This window comes from Myotis nattereri, assembly GCF_964212035.1.
Source record: "Myotis nattereri genome assembly, chromosome: 5".
Classification (NCBI taxonomy): domain Eukaryota; kingdom Metazoa; phylum Chordata; class Mammalia; order Chiroptera; family Vespertilionidae; genus Myotis; species Myotis nattereri.
In genome coordinates, this window is record NC_138080.1 from 42,343,615 (window position 1) to 42,362,817 (window position 19,203).

Genomic DNA, 19,203 nt, shown 5'->3' on the forward strand with positions numbered 1-19,203 from the left:
GAGATTAATTTATCCGAATGTCAGGGACCAAGTGTATCAGAGATTCTAGTTTCAGTTGAAACCTCCAGCAAATATATAGGTATTTGATCATTCCCTCTTTATTTCTTCTCCTTTTGTCATTTTGTGATCATCCACTGCCTTAAACTGTCCAGACAGTGTCAGGTGTGTCTCCCAACTGATAGCTTGTCAGTTGCCCTCTTCTTTCCTCTGTACCCGAATGCTCTGCCATGGCTACCTCTGGTGTGCCATGGAGTGTGTACCTTTACCACGTGCACATGGGGCTATTGCAGCCCTGTATCCAACTGAGCTGTTCCATTGAACAATATTTTATTTGAAAGCCCTATATCACAGTCTCAGAAACGTGTTTTTGTCCTTGACTTAAGTCTCTAACTAATTTGGTCTGGTAACTGCATTTGGTGCTTTGATAAGTAGGCATCTGAAGCTCTGTAACATCTTTCCAAACATCATCTCAGTGATGTCTGGTCGGAATCCTGGGCCTTCCTGCCATTGTTGTTCTTCTTTCTATGAGAATTCTGATGTCTTTTGCAGTTAACAGTTTAACAGCTTCATCCGGACATTTTTCTAACTTCATATTCTGTTTAAAGGCTTCATTATTTGGTCAGCTAGTCTCAAGGCAAATGTCTTTGCCAATCCTTATGAGATGCTCATGTATATGTATGTGGGTGTGTGTGTGTGTGTGTGTGTGTGTGTGTAATTGTGTTTTATTATTATTAAAAAATTTAATTATACATGTTTATTTAGAAGTTAGAGAAAACCTAAATATAATCCAAGAATTCAAAGAAAATCATTAATATTATTGTGTATATGTGTTTTCCCCCTAGATACCAAAATATAAGAAATATTATTTTGGTATAGTAAGCTTTCATCTAGAAAATAAAATCGTTTTCTTCGGCAACAATTATGTAATTAACTGTTTCTATATACTCTCTAAATTCTGTTAAAAGATAAAGTGGGGTATATTTTACAAATTTAAAGAGTTTATTTGAGCAAATACCTATTAAAATCAGGCAGCGCCCAACCAGAAGTGGTCAGGAGAGCTCACCAACAAGAGTCAAAGGCAAGACTTTTATAGAGAAGACAGGAAGCAAAGCCAGGAAAGTTTTTGATTGGCTATAGCTTAAGCAGTTGCCTTACTTGGGAAAGCCTAGTTGGCCGTTTGTGATTGGTTGTCCTTAGGTTTTGATTTCTTAACCTTGAGGCATTGACAGGTTTAGGTTTTGGTTTGCTACTGCAGGCTGCTCAAGCACTATGCAGTGATGGCGAACCTTTTGAGCTCGGCGTGTCAGCATTTTGAAAAACCCTAACCTAACTCTGGTGCCATGTCACATATAGAAATTTTTTGATCTTTGCAACCATAGTAAAACAAAGATTTATATTTTTGATATTTATTTTATATATTTAAATGCCATTTAACAAAGAAAAATCAACCAAAAAAATGAGTTCGCGTGTCACCTCTGACACGCGTGTCATAGGTTTGCCATCACTGCACTAGAAGCACCTCAGTGTAATGGCCGCTAACTTAATTTAGCAGTTTTAACCCTCACATCAGAAGAAGAGAAGAAACCACCTCTACTGCACCACTCTACCCCAAGTGCTTCCATGTCCCACCTCGCCTTCCTGGTCTGGGGACACTTCAGGAGTCTTCTCTGACGTTGACAGTCCTTCCCAGAGGAGTCAGCAGGAGCGGTGTTGGTTCTCGGCCACATCCTTGTTGTTCCTGAAAGGCAGTATTTTTACAAGAGGTCTCAACATTTAGTGCCTCAAACCTCCCACCCAAATTCCTGATGACTCTCCCTTGAGCTAACCACAGGTTTTCTTCAATCAATCCGCTAATGTTTGAGGACCTTTGCTATTATTCTCAGTTTTCTTAAGAAGAAGGACCATCTGGTTTTTAATAGCCCAATTTCTTCTATCCTGAACACATGTCCTTGAAGTCCTCATGGATCACTCTTTGCTCACATGGTCTTCCTTTCTCTCCAGTTTTTATTTTGCTGTCAAAAATGAGATGGCGTGGCCCGGCCGGCATGGCTCAGTGGGTTAGCGTTGACCTATGAACCAGGAGGTCACGGTTCGATTCCCAGTCAGGGCATATGCCCAAGTTGCAGGCTCGATCCCCAGTGTGGGCTATGCAGGAGGCAGCCAGTCAATGATTTTTCTCTTATCACTGATGTTTCTCTCTCTCTAGCCTTCTCCCTTCCTCTCTAAAATCAATAAAAATATATTTTTTAAAAACTTAAAAAAATGAGATGGTCTGTGGGCTTCACCATTTCAGTTTCTTAAGGAGAAGCCCATCCACACTTCCTGGTAAGTGGTTGGAGTCACTGCTGCTGCCCCGGCCAACAGCTGGGACTCAGACTAGGTCTGGACAGTGCAAATCTGCACGTGGAGTTTGGCTCATGGTGACCTTGGTGATCAGCAGCCCTGGGTCAGTGTGTCTGCTCTTGCCGTCCATTGCACAGAGTAAACTGCTTCCGCAGACGCTGCCTGTGCAGAAGTCACAGAAAAGTAGGGGCTTGGTTCTAGCATAAACCCTTCCGAGCAGTGTGATTCTAGGCACACTTAGGGAGATTTAGGCAATGAGAATAGCATTGCCCCTATCTCATCAGGTGGATGGGTGTGAGGAATACATGTGGAAATCTTTATAAAATGCATTAAGATTTTTGAATCCAGTGGTATTTAACCATCTCTAGAATATCATATGGGCTTTCCCTCTTTCTGTGCACGTCAAAAAAAAATGCTTTCCTGCCTCCTCTCCCACTTCCAGACAGCACCCCCTCTACCCCCTGCTCATTCTCTCTCCCCTGACCCTGCTCTATTTTTCTACAGAGCACCCGTTTCACAGCCATGATGGTGTCTGTCTAGAGAATGTAAACTGCTTGTTGTCTTGCCCACTACTGTATTCCCAGAGCCTGGCACATTGTTGGTTCATACATGACAGTCATATCTGTTAAGAGAATGAGTGATGGTTACTAGACAGTCGTATGAATTAAATTTTTGAAATTCCTTACCTAAGAACAGTGACTCTGATTAGTGGGAGTCTGACTGCATAGACTTTTGATGACCAATGGCCTGGAAGACTATTTACCTTTCGCTACTTTCTCTGTACATCTGCGGGCAAGGAGAGGAATAAGAGGAAGACTCAGGGGCAGAATGTGGTTAATTGGCTGTTGCTCCTATGAAATTTATTTTTGCTTGGGAAGGAGCTTTGACTTGCTGTTTCCCATATTATACTCATTTTGTGTCATGTGACTAATAGGAAGTTATTAAGTTGAGGTTCAGAAATTATTTTTATATGTAAAATGATTCTTTCCGTTACCTGGTGATTATTTTCTGTCCCAAATAATTCTTTCCCCCTGCCCCGTTTTTTGTTTTGTGTTGTGTTGTTTTTTTGTCTGAGAAGCCATTTTAAATCATCAAATCTTCTGATGAGAAAATGATGACCATAACATTATTTCGTCTATGAATAATTTCTTGGGAAACCCACAAGAGAAGAATTATTAAGGTTTATGTTCAAAGATATGCCCCCCCCTTTTTATGCATGCTCACATTACATTTAAAAAACTGCTGAGATGTAGTTTTTATTAATTCATCTGTAGTTTTCTGCCCCCTGGATTTTGAAAAAACAATGGCTCCGGGAGATGATAAGTATCTGAGTTTGCAAAACGATCTTTTTCATGTGCACCTTGTTCTGCTAACGTAGAAAACATCGGAATATGATATTAAAAGCACAGCATCTGGGAACAGGGCGGCATCTTTGCCATGTGAATACCCAGCCCCTACCCGCGCACCCCGCAACAGCACCTAATCCTCCACCGGCTGCTCCTCGGATCATCAGCAGCGGCTGATGATGAGAACACATCCTGAGAAGCCATTAGTGCAATCTGTATTTAATGTGTTTAATCATTTTAGATGAACCAAGTCATCTTTCTTCTTAATCACTTTAGAGGCTGTTCCCTGGGCGCCCTTCAGTTAACTGATATTTTTCTGAGTGCCCAGACTGAGCTTTTAAAGAAACATCTTTAGCTGAGGCTTGCTGAGATTGCAGTTTATCAATGGACTTGATGTTCTCAGTAGGACTGTAGGGGTCCAGGGATTAGAGAGCGCTTTCCTGCATCCTGGCAGAAACAGCTGGAAGCTGAGGCTGGCTGCTGCTTTAGATGTGGAGCCAGTGAATGGTATTCTTTCCCTGCCCATTTTCCAGCCCCCCAGACCTCAGGCTCCTTAAAGAAGTGTGGCAGCAGCTCCAACAGGCTTCCATCAGCCCACTTCATTGGCCATTGTGTAGAGCAGTGGTTCCCAACCTTCTGGCCCTTTAAATACAGTTCCTCATGTTGTGACCCAATCATAAAATTATTTTCGTTGCTACTTCATAACTGTAATGTTGCTACTGTTATGAATCGTAATGTAAATATCTGATATGCAGGATGGTCTTAGGCGACCCCTGTGAAAGGGTCGTTCGGCCGCCAAAAGAGTCGCGACCCACTGTAGAGGGAAGTCTTTATCGCCACTGGATGATCCAGAAATAGCCCCATCCTTTAGCCCTGGGATGCGCTAAATATTTCCCTTCCTCCCACCTGCCTCATGCTCTTGTGGTCTTGGCCTCTCGGCTCAGGAGGTGCCGGGCTCGTCCCCAGGCAGGCACTGGGTATGATGCACAGGTGTATGAGCTCCAGGCACTGCGCTCAAGCAGGTCGTCCAACTTTATAGGCTCATTTATTGGAACGCATAGAGTAACCCGCTGGCAAATGTGAAGTTAGTTACATGAAGCCATAGCTAGGAAGGTGTGTTGAGGCCAGGCCTTAAAGAGAAATGCAAAAGGGTCTTCCTCTGGCTGGGGTGGGGAGGAAGGGGGTCCGCCATCGATGGATTGGCTCTTCTCGTCGGCAGCCCGCATTGGGCATGGACAGAAATGTCTTGCCCCTCCTCTGTTTCTGACCCAGGAGTCAGCACACACTGTGAGCCACATTAGGATGGTAAACGGGCCTGTGGCGCATTCTCCCCAAGTGCCTTTCATTGTCTGATAAATGATTACATTGTCGCTTCCTTTTTTCCTGCCATTCGGGGTCGAATGGAACTATGTCATTATGAAGTCGAACTCTTCCCCAATGAATTTCCACTGGGTATGAACTGACTTATATTCCCAAGAAAAAGTTCTTATTGTTATATCTCTTTGTGGGCCCCTCATAATTCTATTTTTCTATTAGTGGACCTTAGTAATAATTCCCATTTGTCTATAGAGTTTTCTAAAGAATTGCTTCTATACGAAATGTTTTATTTTCAAGCCATGCTTCCATTCAGATGACTTTATAATGTAGTTGACATCTTAGTAAAGCAGTTTAAAATGATGATTGTTACCTATGTTTAGTCATCAGAAAGAACATTGAGCCCTGGCCGGTGTGGCTCAGTTGGTTGAGCTTTGTCCTGTGCACTGAGAGGTCATGGTTCGATTCCTGGTCAGCACACGACAATGCTCAGTCCCCAGTAAGGGGCGTGCAGGAGGCAGCCAGTCGATGTTTCTCTCTCTCTCTCTTCCTCTCCTTCCCTCTTTCTCTAAAATCAATCAAAAAGTATTTTTCTTTAAAAAAAGAACATTGACATTTAAGGCTTGGAAATGAAGGGGAGCTGGCTCAAGATCTGGTTTTCTGAGAGGAGCAAAGAGCAAAGATGTCAAAAGAGACAAAGATTCAAGAGAGAGCTTCTGTGGAGTGCTATTGCTGGGGGAAATTCTTATTTGTACACTTACTTGCAAAAAGAGACACAGTGGTTTTTATTGTACTAAAGCTTTCTTTAACTCTTTGTAGAATTGCTTTTGGCTTTCTAAACAAGGAGATATTTGCACAGTGGCAGTGGTTTGACTTCAGTTGTTTTTGGCTTGTTAAACTTTATAAGGATGGCATGTGAGAAGTAGGTTAGCCCTTAACTCTGATCAAGACATCACTATCTACACTAATAAAAGAGAAAAATGGTAATTGGCGTACGGCGATACCTTTTTCATTGGCTAATCAGGGCTATATGCAAATTAACTTCCAACTAAGATTGGCAGTTAACTGCCAACAAGATGGCGGCTAATTTGCATATGTAGGCACAATGCAGGGAGGCGAAAGGGAAAGCAGGAAGAAGCCCCCTGCCACTGACAGTGATCTGAAACCCAGGGGGGGAGCTAAGAGCTGGGCCGCCTTTGCCCTGCCCCCCAGCCATGATCGGAGAATCAGGCGCCTTTGCCGCCCTGGCCAGTGATAGCAGGAAGTAGGGGTGGAGCCAGCGATGGGAGCTGGGCACGGTCGAAGCTAGCAGTCCCAGGAGCTAGGGGTCCCTTGCCTGGGCCTAAAGCGAAGCCCACGATCGCGGCGCCCCCCGCTGCCACTGCAGATCCCCGCTGCCCGGGCCGGACTCCTAGGCCAGAGGCGTTAGGCCTGGGCAGGGGCGGAGCCTGCAACCGCGGGGAGCTGGGGGTCCCCTGCCCAGGCCTGACACCTCTGCCGGAGGCCTCAGGCCTGGTCAAGGGGCCGATCCGGTGATTGGTGACCGGAGGGTGATGAGGGTCAACTCCTCTGGCTGAGGCATCAGGCCTGGGTGGGGGGCGGAGCCGGGGATTGGGGGGATATGATGGTCCCCTTGTCCAGGCCTGAAGCCTGGGTCAGAGGCGTCAGGCTTGGGCGGGGGGTGGAGCAAGCGATCAGAGGGAGATGGGGGTCCCCTGCCCAGGCATGATTCCTGGGCCAGAGGCCTCAGGCCTGGGCGGGGGCCAGAGCCAGTGATTGGGGGGAGATGGGGGTCCCCTGTCCAAGCCTGACACCTCTGGCGGAGGCGTCAGGTCTGGGCAAGGGGCCAATCAGGCGATCGGAGGGTGATGGGGGTCAACGCCTGAGGGCTCCCAGTATGTGAGAGGGGGCAGGCTGGGCTGAGGGACACTCTCCCCCCCACACACCCACACCCAGTGCACGAATTTCGTGCACCGGGCCCCTAGTGATAAATATAAGAAGTCAAGTCTGCAGGTAGAGAGTAAAATGCGATTAGGTTTGTGTTTAATTCAGCATGCAACAACTAGAGACAGGATAGACCAAATTTCAGGGAATTAAATCCGTAATCAGAGATCTCCATTTTGTTCTAAAAATAACGGCCTCTGCCTTCACCACACCTGAGATGTGAATCGGTGAGTTTTTTTGTTTTACATCTTTTTCATCTGCTTATCCTACCTCAGTATAAGGTAGTGATGAACAATGGAATACCCCAAACAAGTAAAAACTTGCAGGCAGAAAGGGAGAAGAAAGAGAAGCAAATGGTCTGGTTAATATCACTCAGAATTGACAGGTAGATCTTGGATAACCAAATAGCCACAGGAATAATTTTAAAAGATCAAACCAGAAGTTGAAACTGTAGTGCCCTATAGATTATAACACAATGGTACTGTCAGTTTTCAACTAATGCACTTTTTTTTTCTTTTTCTAGAAAGAAAGAAAGGGTTTGTTGAAGTTGCTTTCTGGCGCCTCCACCAAACGGAAGCCCCGAGTGTCCCCTCCAGCCTCACCCACCCTGGAGGTGGAGCTGGGTGGTGGTGGCAGTGGCAGTGAGTTGCCTCTGCAGGGAGCAGTGGGTCCGGAGCTGCCGCTAGGGGGCGCCCACGGCAGGGCGGGCTCCTGCCCCTTGGATGGAGATGGTCCCGCCCAGGCGGTGGCTGTGGGAGCAGCTCTGGCCCAGGAGGTCCTTCATCGCAAGACTAGCTCCCTGGACTCTGCCGTTCCCATCGCCCCACCTCCACGACAGCCGTGCTCCTCCCTGGGCTCCGTCATGAATGAGTCTAGGCCTGTTGTGTGCGAAAGGTGAGTTCAGTGTTTTCCAGCAGAAAACTAAGAAATGTATGGCAAGCTTTATGCTGGCATATTTATCCTGACATTTATGATATTTTCCCACATCCTCCCCTCTGTTTTTTTTGAACTAAGTATGTAATAACAACCAAGCATTGGCTTTCTTTTACCACTTGCTGGAACATACTCTAGTCCCTGCTTTTCCCTCCCGTGTGTCTTTCATGGGTGTAGGCCTCCTGCCTTCTTTTGGTGTATTTTCTCCAGACAGCCAATCCAGAATGGTACCTTGGATGGAATTCGTCAATCACTGGAAACTTGTTCATATCTATCCCTTCTTCTTGCTTCTCTTCTGTCGCCAACAATTGCGCCCTTGTGTCATCCTTTCCCTTTTTTCACTAGTACCTGCTACTTGTCAAGCAACCGGAGAATTCCAGCAACTAAGAGGATTCTCTTTTTATTCTTCCTGAGCCAGAAAAGAGTGGCTCTGTTCTCGAGACCTGCCACCCCTCTGGACCCAGGGTCTTGGCTCAGCTACATTCTGAGCAATGAACCCTGTTTGAGGGATTCTGGCCTTGAATAATAATTACAAATGTGAGCAGATCTGTTTGATACAGTCACTGGGGGTCTTGAAGTGCATTAGGAAAGAAAATATACTTAGTCAGACAAATATCTGCTGGGATTCTGTGAACTGAAAATGAAGCACTGTTCGTGCCACAGGGAAACATCGTGAAATACACTAAACATAGCAGACTGTTTTCACATAACGCATAAATATATAAACATTTTTTTCAGAGTGACACCTGGTTCATTGTTTCTATAAGCTTTAGGCCCTGTGGCCCTGCATTTCATAAGCAAAGCAGATTTCTCATTTGTGGAGATGGTGCCTTTTAGATAGCATTTCCTATTGAGGATTCAAAATCTTACTATCCAGGGGTTTCACTTTAAAATGACTTAAATGCTTCTAACTCAGTATTTCAGATGAACATTTGTACCCACCAAAATCTGAAGCCTTCATTCATATATTTTTGGGCATATTTTTTTAACCAATAAATAAACTGCAAAAGAATAAACTTCAAACAACCTATGTACATTAAGTACACAGTACAAAATTTATTGTGTGTTTTTATAGTGAGGCGAGGTAATTTTCTGTAATTGTAATCCTTATAAAACCAGTCTTTGCCCACCGGTGAAATCATTCGGCCCCTCCCCTGTCTGCTGTGCTCTTGGCGAAGCTTTGGGATTTTGTCCTGAATGCACGCCCTCCTTTATTCCGACAGCAGCCTCTTTTCCTGCAGCCTCACTCTGCTTTCCAGGGATGGAACCTCTGTCCCTGGAGGGAGTCCAGCGACTTGTTTACTTTCTTTTGGCCACAAAGGCTCCTCCTCTCCCCACCCCCAGGCATTGAGCTGCAGTTTTTCCTTCGTGCCTTGAATCACTCTCTTCTTTTTCCTGTCATTTGGGGTGTTTGTGTGACTGTTCTGAGTGCTCATTCACTTTGCCCAGACTCTCCCTTGGCACTGGCCCGGGCACCGCTCTCCCGCCCCCTTTCATGTGTTCCTTTTCAGTCGCCAGATGTCCTCCATCTCTGTGGCTTCTGCACTCCAGCCCCTTCCTCTGAGAGGAGCTCATTTCTTGCAGCAGGCTCCCGCTGTTCAGTGCCGCTGAAAAGGGGAACAGACAGGTGACGGCAGTTCAGGGAGTGCGGGGCGCATATCAGAATGGGAACGCGGAGACTTTGATGATGGGACAGATGGGCACGGGCACTCTGGAATTCCCTGGCACTGTTTTTTATAGGACCATTTCCATTTTTTACAAGTAGGAAAGGGGCCTTTGGGGAAGGTTTCTGCCCAAGTTTATATTTTTATAACCCACATGTACAGTGGAATATTAAATGCAATAGCCTGACCAGCTTTTCACAGCCCCTTTAGCCTTCCTACCATGATGGCGATAATATTGATTTAACTTGGAGTCCTCAGTCTGCCTGGCTCTAACAACGAAGGGAAAAATGTGTGGAAACAAGTAGTAGGGGAAAACATCCTATTATTCACCGAGGATGAAATTTTTTTGCCAACTGTATCATTTTAATATTTCAAAACTTTCAGCACAAAAGTGCTTAGTGCTAAAAATGAAGGGAAAATGAACTTTCCCATCAGTGTGATTCAGAAAGAGTTTCAGGATCCTGGATTCCTTGATTCACAATCTAACTACCCACAACTCCTGCCCTAACAGTAGAGACTACCTGTGGTTCTCTTGGTAGAATTTTTACTGATAAAATTTCAGGGAACTGTTTTTCAATGGATAGTATTGGCACAGTACGAGGTAGGATCCAGCTGCAGATTACAATGAGAACAAGCATACAATTTCTTCTCAAACCCCATCCCATAGATCTCTAGAGGAAAAGACTGTGACAACGGCAGCCAGCGCTGTCAGAGAAAGAAGCCTCCGCATGATAGGAAGACTAGAAGAGCCTCACAGTGAGGAAGGAGGGGCCTTGAGGTGTGTTGACAGGTCCTGGTGTCAGCTGAGAGGATTCTCTGAGGAACTAAAGGATTCTTTTGTGTTTGTCTGAGAGACTGGAGAAAACAAGCAAGAAATAACGCTCTGTCCCGGAGGCAGCAAATGTATAATTGATGACAGCAAACATAATAGAGCAAGTATTTGGGGCTCTACTTTAGACGGATTGAGGGGGGAAAAATAATCAGAAGTTGCAAACAGAAAGTGGAAATAAAATATTTCAGAAGAGATGGCAAATGAAAGCATATATGACAGCTTTTTTTTTCTTCTAAAAAACACATACATAAAGGGCTTAAGGAGACACAGCAAGTCATCTCTGTGTATATTTGTAAGTTTAGGAATTAAATTGATAGCCACATACCTATAAGCCCATCTCCTAAATTAGAAAAGAACCTGTGAACTTTGATCAGGGATTAAACGAAAATACTTGGAAACATACAAATTGGATAGATTGGATTTACAGAAAGATAGTCAGCTTAACCAGCACAATCAATTTGAGTCGGTGACAATGAACCCACGGGGTGAAGCAATGGACATAATTTGCCTGGACTGCAAGCAAACTGCAGAGAGAGCCCGTATGGTTTTGCTAGTAAAATACTTAATTGGCTGTTAGATTGTTATAGCAACTAACAGAAAGCAGTGAATGGTTACCCATCCAGACCAGGGTGATGGGCAGATGCTTCCAAGAGCCACCGGGGACCCAATTTGGGCTATACCAGGGGAGATTAGAAACAAAAATGTATCAACGACAGAGAATGCAAGAGAGGCCAGAAAAAATAAAGGAAATGGAAAATGTATACTAATAAAGATTGCAAGTGCCCATTTAGATCGAAGCCAGAACACCACAGCCCAAACCAGGAAGATGGGCATTGGGAAGCCAGTGGAACTTCTTTACATAGCAAACTTCTATTCCTCCCATTCCACACGGAAACTGTCGCCAGAAACTGAGCCAGGGTCCACCAGCCACAAGGGGCAGAGGCCCATTCACAGCCGCGTCTGTGAGCCACACTGCCTCCCAGGGGCTCCATTCAAAGGGAGCAGGGGGTACTTTCCAACAACCACAGTACCATTTTTTTCTCTAATCTTTCCATTATTTTTATTCACTCATTCATTCATTCATTTATTTTTAACATCGTGATAAAAATATACATAAAATATGCCATTCCTTCCATTTCAAAATCAGTGGCATTAAGTACTTCCACAATGTTGTATAACCATTGCCACAATCCATTTCTAGAACTCTTTCATCATCTTAAACAGTTTCATCTTAAACTGAAACTCTGCGCCCATTAAACACTAACTCCCCATCCCCTCTCCCAGCCCCCATCAACCACCACCTACTTTCTGTCTCTATGAGCTTGACTCGTCTGTGGATGTGTGAAATTGGGTGATATTATCCTTTTCTGGGTGGCTTACTTCACTTAGTATAATATTTCAAGGTCCATCCATGTTGTGTACTATGTGTCAGAATTTCATTCCTTTTTAAGGAGCTTTATACATTTTAAAAAGTAGTTTTGCTGTATAATGAGGCCTTTCCTTTTTGTCATTCAGCATGCTTATTAAGAATTATCATATGTGCTGTGCTAAGTAGCATGAGACATACAAGTGAATTATCATCATCTCACCCCTCAAGCAGCTTACAGTCTAGTAGAATAAATGTGCTAGGGATGTAGATAGCAATAATACCATGTAGACTGGGCCAAGTGCCATAAAAAACATACACGAGCCCTGGCCGGTTTGGCTCAGTGGATAGAGCGTCGGCCTGCGGACTCAAGGGTCCCAGGTTCAATTCCGGCCAAGGGCATGTGCCTTGGTTGCGGGCACATGCCCAGTAGGGAGTGTGCAGGAGGCAACTGATCGATGTTTCTCTTTCGTCAATGTTTCTGGCTCTCCCTTCCTCTCTGTAAAAAAGTCAGTAAAATATATTTTTTAAAAAAACATACACGAGGCCTCTGAAATCTGGTCAAGCATGAAATTACTTCCAGTCATAGGCCTTGAGAAGGTCTCACCAGGGAGAATTGGAGGGCCTGATTGGGTCTGGATGGGCAGAGAGGGAACTGTCAAAGGGAGTTCCCCATGAGTTAATGCCTTTTTAACTCACTACAATCCATGAGCCAAGGTGTGGAGTCGGGGAGGTAAAGGTCATATTTGGGGGACGTGTTCAGGTTTAGACAAGTGTTTGGTCCGCTCATGGAGATAACAGTAACTACAGCTATGAAGAGGAGGCCGGGTCATTGAGGGCCTGAGGATTAACCTTGCAGGCATTGAGAAGATGGGAACGATTTTTGAGCAACAGATAGCTGCCAATGGAGTTGACAGTTAAGGAAATGAACGTGTTCAGTGTCGAATGGAGTGGGGCCCGGAAGAGATCTGAGGCAGGGAGGACAGGTAGGTTATTTGCCCAGGTGGGAGGTAATGAGTTCGTCCACAAATGATGGTGGCTGTGACCATAAAGAGGAATGGATGGGGTGCAGATTTTGAGGGTGGATCAGCAGGTCCCATGGAGGTCATGGGAGAGAAGTCTTGACTTCAGAGGTTCAGACCTTCCCAAAAGCCCTATCCCACTGAAGACAAGCATGATCCGAGTGAGGCGCAGGGTGCAGCCGCAGACGGGAAGGGCCGCCACAGCTGCGCCTCACATCTGTTTGTTGGTCTGTAAACTTTCTACTTGGCAAACCCGCTCTGTGCCTGAGATGGCTGGCCAGTTGTGCCCAGGATTTGGCTTTAAGAGTTCGTATTAGAAATCTGTATGCAAACTACCTCGCAAGGCTCCAGGCCAGAATCGGAGCTGGACGATTTCTAAGTAGAGTCTGTGCCTGCTGCACCTGGGAGTCTTCATGCAATCAAGGCTGTGTCACAGTTTCCATTATGCGCATGGTGTCTCCTTCCACCCCCCAGAGGCTTAGAACTTAGCAGCGAAAATGTGCTTCCCCTGGGAACGGAGCAGGAAGATTATGTTCTTAGCCCGGCAGCAGTTATAGTTCAAAAAAATGTTGACAAAATTGGTTTAGTGCATTTTGTAAGATGCAAATATTCATCTAATTCACTTCAAGTTTCTCGAGAACTATTTTTGTTTCATTTTCCCTTGAAGGCAGCTCGCAGAGAACTGGTGGGGAGCACATTTCATCAAACATCTACTCTGAATGGGATCTGAGTCACTTGTGCACTTTTTCCCCCAGAATTATAAAGCTTTGTTTAAATTTTAACTTTCCCCAAATGGCAACTATTTACATTGCTTTTTATATGGAATTTTAGCATGTTGGCAACAGACTTGAGAAATCTCATTTGGATTCCTTCCTTTAGATAAGTCCAAGAAGAAAGTATTGGTCTTGCTTTTACAGATGTAAAGGTTTAGAAAGAATTCCAAAACCTTAAACTATACCATTCTAAAGTTTGTCAAGTCTCATTATCAGGCAGTTTTCCTTTAGTGTTCTGAATCTGTTTCTTGGGTAGAGGTGGCCAGCTACTGACTGGCCCATTCTTCATCTCCTTGGAGCACCAGGCCCCTGCCTGCTTTGGCCGAATGCTCATGCTGGGGTGTGAACTTCATGAGCTCACGACATTACATGATAACACCTGTTTAACTCACTGCAGTCCTACTCTACAGACAAGGAAACTGCGACCAAGACATGTGAGGTAATTGGCCCGAAGTTAATCTGCTCCCAATGACCTCTACGGCTGTGTCAGGCCCCAGGCCAGGGCTCTCCCCAATGCCATGCCTCCGCCCTCATCCCATGTTTGGTTGAACCCTAAGCCTTGTGGTCTATAAATATTCATGTTTGAATTGGCTGAACCTTTTTTTTTTTAGAAACAATAAGCCAGCCCCCTTGCTGTGCGTTTGCTTCAGATCTTGGAGGATAATTTGCTCTGTTGCCCAAAGTAGCTCTGGAATTGTTTGGGCAGTCACTAGACCTTTGCAGAGATGCCTTTCTAGTAGAGCAATAGCCTAATACTCTCCCTATGGTCCTTCTTAATGCGAATAGATTCTGTTTCTTATGGGTAGGAGATTGGTGAAACTAGCCATCTTCTGAAAGGGCTAGGCTCTGATGGGTTTTATGAGTTCGGGGCAGTGTATAGAATTTATTCTGCCGGTCATGTTTTAAGCCATAACATTATTTACTTACAGTCAAGAGTGGGTCCTATAATCTTCTGCTGTGTAACAAGTTACCCCTAAAATTTAGGGGCTTAAAGCAGTAAACATTTATTATCTCACAGTTTCTGTGGGTTGGGAAGTTGGGAGCAGCTTATCTGGGTGGCTCTGGCTTAGGATATTTCTCAAGAGCACACCCCAGATGTCTGCCTGAGCTACAGCCATCTGACAGTTTGACTGGGCTGGGACTGCCTTCCCCGGTGGCCCACTCACTCATATCACTATTGGCGAGCTAGTTTTGGTTTTTGGAATGACACCGCAGGTACCCACCAGGTGGTCCTCTCCATAGGGATGATGGATTTTATCACAACATGGCCGCTTGCTCTTTCCCAGAGCACATGACCCAAGAGACAGTAAAACAGAAGCCACATGCCTTTTATGACCTAGCCTCCAAAGTCGCACACGGTCATTTTCACAGTGGATGATTGCTCACACCGAGTGTCACCATCATTGTGGGAGGAGGCTACATTAGATGTGACTACCAGGGGGCAAGGCTCCCCGGGCCAGCTTGGAAGCTGACTACCGTGCACCACCGTTTACCCCTTTGGTTGGGAGAAGCAAGAGAGGTGTGAAGGGGAGCATTAATGCTGGAAAAATAAAAAGGGATAAAAGGATATAGAGCATAGCCCTGGTTGGTGTGGCTCAGTGGTTAAAGCGCCGGCCCACGGACCAAAGGGTTGTGGGTTTGATTCCTGATCAAGGTCATGTACCACTCTCTCTAGAAATCAATGGAAAAAATACCCTCGGCTGAGGATTTTAAAGAAAAGGATATAGAGCATAAAACAACCCCCCACTACCCCCCCCCCCCGCCCCTTTTCTGGCTTCCGTGGCTGCTAACCATCATTTTGCAGAAGTAGACCAAGGAGCATGGAAATGGGGTAGATAACATTAAATCAACAGGGCTTCTGGGGTTTATAAGTGATAATGACTCCTTTTCCTGCTAATGGGAGTTGGGAGCCAGTGGAGAGCAGACACAGTTACTGCACTAATAGAGATCCAAATGTCAGCCTTGTTCCTGATTGTGTTGGACTGAACTTGTGGCCACAGTCTTCCCCTCCCTGCCTAGACCTTAGGACAGCCTGCCTGAGGGAGAATTTGAGTGTGTAAAGCAGGTGAGCTTTCTTAGATTTGCCGCCTCGCCCCTGTCAAGCCCCAATGTCAGGGACACAGAGAGGCCGCCTTGGAGACCAAGTCCAGAAGACAGGCCTGAGCCTGGCCACTCGAGCTGACAGCATGACGGAGAGGCCGGGCACAGCCCCTGGGCCGAGGCAGGCAGAGCAGAGAGCGCTGGCGCCATCAGTGTGCCCAGTCAAATCCACTCCTTTCCTCTTGAGAAAAGAGAAGGACAATACGCTTTTTCTTCTGTGCTATAAATGTTTGAGGGGGACAAGATGGCTCTCTGTCAAGGGCACTCATATAAACCAGGCCGGGTCATCCATTCAGCATATCCAAACCGTCCACACCAAGTCTCTGCTTCACAGCGCACAGTTGTATGTTGAGTGGTTTTACAGACATTATCAACAAAACCCATGCTGCTTCCCCTTCTGCTTGTGCACACCAGTCTTGTCACCGCTTGCAATGGCCTTCCCTAAAATCTCTCTCTCTTTTCCAGGCACAGGGTGGTGGTGTCCTATCCTCCTCAGAGTGAGGCCGAACTTGAACTTAAGGAGGGAGATATTGTGTTTGTTCATAAAAAACGAGAGGACGGCTGGTTCAAAGGCACGTTGCAACGCAACGGAAAAACTGGCCTTTTCCCAGGAAGCTTTGTGGAGAACATCTGAGGAGACTCACCTTGGGAAGGCTTCAAATCCTGTCACTCCACACGATAGCACAGCGCGATGTCACGGGAAGAGCACATCGGTGGACTTCTAGGTGGCCGGGAGACGAGCGGAGGATGGGCGTGTGACCCCAGGGCCCCAACACATGTAGACCAGCAAGCGGCGTGACGAGAGCGTGGTTGTGGGTTTTGTCACTCTGGATTTGGATGCGGAAGGTGTGCCTTGTACTGTCTGATTGACTCTACAGAGAAACCTTTTTTTTTTTTTTTTAAAGATATATAGCTAAAATGGACAATTGTTTACAAGGCTTAACTAATTTATTTGCTGTTTTAAACTTGAATTTTTCTCGTTATAGATCAATTCTTTGGGTTATGATTTTAAGGAATTATTAATTTATGAAATGATAGCTAAGGAGAAGCTGGATTCTCTCCTGTTGAGAGCAAGAGATTCTTTTTAACAGAGAATGAACTCCCCCTTCCCCACACCGGTGTTTTTTTGCCTTTTTTTTTTTTTTTTTTCTTTTTCAAGACAGAAATGCCAGTTCTCTGATTTGGTTTTCCTCTTTGGGAAACCAAAATGTGCAGCTGAATCAGTACCAATAAGGGCCTGGGGTTGGGAGACAGACACTTGAGAAAAGAGACGTTAACGATTGCTTGTCTTTCTGGTTTGGTCAGGAGTCGCCTTAAGACCTAGTCCTCGATTTAATTTTGTGGGTTTTTTTAATTTTCCAAGAGTGAAAGCGATGAAGCGATAAGGAAGAGTAAAGCACAACCCTTGAACAACAACAAAAATGTATTCAGAAATCAATTTAGTTTTATAAGAGAAGCAGCTCAGTTTCATTGGTTGGCAGTTGGAAAATCTGAAGTTGGATTCCTGTCTGCGGATGGCCGTGAAATGTCATGTGCCCGTTTTACCTTAAGTGGTCTGCATGCCCAGGACACAGTGAGCGTTTGTGAGATAGTGGTGGTCCGTGATGCACTCGTGCGGAAGTCAGTGGCTATGAGAAACACTGTGAAACGTTTACATACACCCATCGTGAGTCCTTTCCCACGTGTGCATGTGGCTGGGTTGGTTCCCACAGTAATGTCTGCTGTGCATGGTCTGTATATTTCATTGCAATTTCCTGTCGAGGTGAGTTTGTGCTCGGAATTGACCGATGCATGCAGGAGCTGGGAAATAAACAGTACTCTTTTCTCTACCCCAAAGCCACTACTGACCAATTTCTCTGAGTACACTCCCTCTCTCCCTGGCCAAGGTATCCATCAGCCATGACACAAGTGATTAGTGAAAATGGTCCTTTATCCGTGCTCCCGGCTGCGGAGGGATGTCAGGGGTGAGCCAGGAGGCCGCTGTTCTCTCGCAGCCCTGGGAGGCTTGGCGCAAGGGAGGGTGCCCACACCTTACAATTGTGGCGGGATCCAGCGGAGCCTGTCTTTTTATATCCATCCTTTGATGTCATCGGCCTCTTCTACCCATTTCATTCCTGTGCCACGCAGTCGTGAGTCTGAGTAGTCCTAAAAAGCAAAACAAAAGGAGGGAAGACAGCCTGGGAGTGAATGAAATCATTGCCACAGTTTCCTCATGAGCAAACAAACACAAAAACTTTTTTATTTCTTACTTTTAAGAATTACAACTGGGAAATGGAAACACGAACAGAAAAGTCTTCTTGCAACAGCAGGAGGTTTCATGGTCTTAAAAAGATATACGATGTGGTTAAAATGAAATCATTCCTAAATTAACCATTTTTTTATAAGACACTGTACATTATGTTCCTGTGTGTTGAATTTTTTAAAAAATACTTTACTTGGATATTCATGTAATATATAAAGGTTTGGTGAGATGAACTTTAGTTAGGAAAAAAAAAAGCTGTCATCAGCTTTCATCTGTGTAAGTTGACACCAATGTGTCATAATATTCTTTATTTTGGGAAATTAGTGTATTTTATAAAAATTTTAAAAAGTAAAAAGACTACTACAGGTTAAGATAATTTTTTTACCTGTCTTTCCTCCATATTTTAAGCTATGTGATTGAAGTACCTCTGTTAATAGTTTCCTGGTATGAAGTTGGTTAAAATTTCATCTGTTAATAGATCACTTAGATAATATAATGTATGGGTTTTTCTATTGGTTTTGGGGGGAGACAATAGCTGGAGATTTTGTAACAAGGGCTTGTTACACGTTGATAGGGTGGTGATTAAATTGCCATTTATCATGTTAATAATTTGAAGACTGGAGAAAAGGTTCAAGATTAAAATTTGATGTTCATCCTTTACATGCCCCTTGTGTCAGTCCTTAAAATTCTTTTCTTTTTTCTTTTTTTATCTGGGACATATTTTACTTAGTTTCTACTTCATGCAAAATTCTTTGCATGCACCTCAAACAGAAAATATCTGTTTTGGTGGTTTTACTACATTTTACCTCTCCGACTAACAAACGTTCTTTGGTTAGTTTCCCCAAGAAGTGTAAAGTCTTCTTAGAGCTTGTGGAGTTTCACCAAGTGTAATCCTTCTGCTCCCTCCCCCTTGCTATGGTGACTGCATAGCCTGGACCGCTCGCAGCCTTGTCTTAGCCATAGAAAGAGCACCAGACCTGCAAGCAACTGAGTGGTAACCCGTGGGCCTCAGCAAGGCCTGGGAACATAACGTGTGATTTTAATCTTTCATGGAATGCCAACAAGTCGTAAGGTTAGAAGGGCCATGTATGTCATTAGAATATATTTTCCTCTTTAACGTTTAGTTTCTATCAAATTACTTATCAGAATGAAAAATCAGGAATTCTAGGTTGTTTCATAGCTTTGCCAAAAAATCTCTCTTTGTAACCGCTTGGACAAGTCAGTTATTATTTAGTTTCTTCCGGTTGGTACTCTGTGTACCTCCCTGGGTGAAGATGAGCAAAGGAGACAATGTCACTGTTTTGAAAAGTGATATTTTAATATG

General features: G+C 44.8%; 1 protein-coding gene across 1 annotated transcript in view; it reads left to right on the forward strand.

Moving 5' to 3' along the window:
• The window catches only part of SH3RF1 (SH3 domain containing ring finger 1), a 171,653-nt gene extending 153,114 nt beyond the window's left edge, over window positions 1-18,539 (forward strand). Inside the window, exons 11-12 of the mRNA XM_081090937.1 lie at window positions 7,471-7,841; window positions 16,103-18,539. Coding sequence (XP_080947063.1) covers window positions 7,471-7,841; window positions 16,103-16,271 — 540 coding nt within the window. The 3' untranslated portion in view covers window positions 16,272-18,539. The remainder of the gene's footprint in view (window positions 1-7,470; window positions 7,842-16,102) is intronic.
• Window positions 18,540-19,203: the final 664 nt, after the last annotated feature.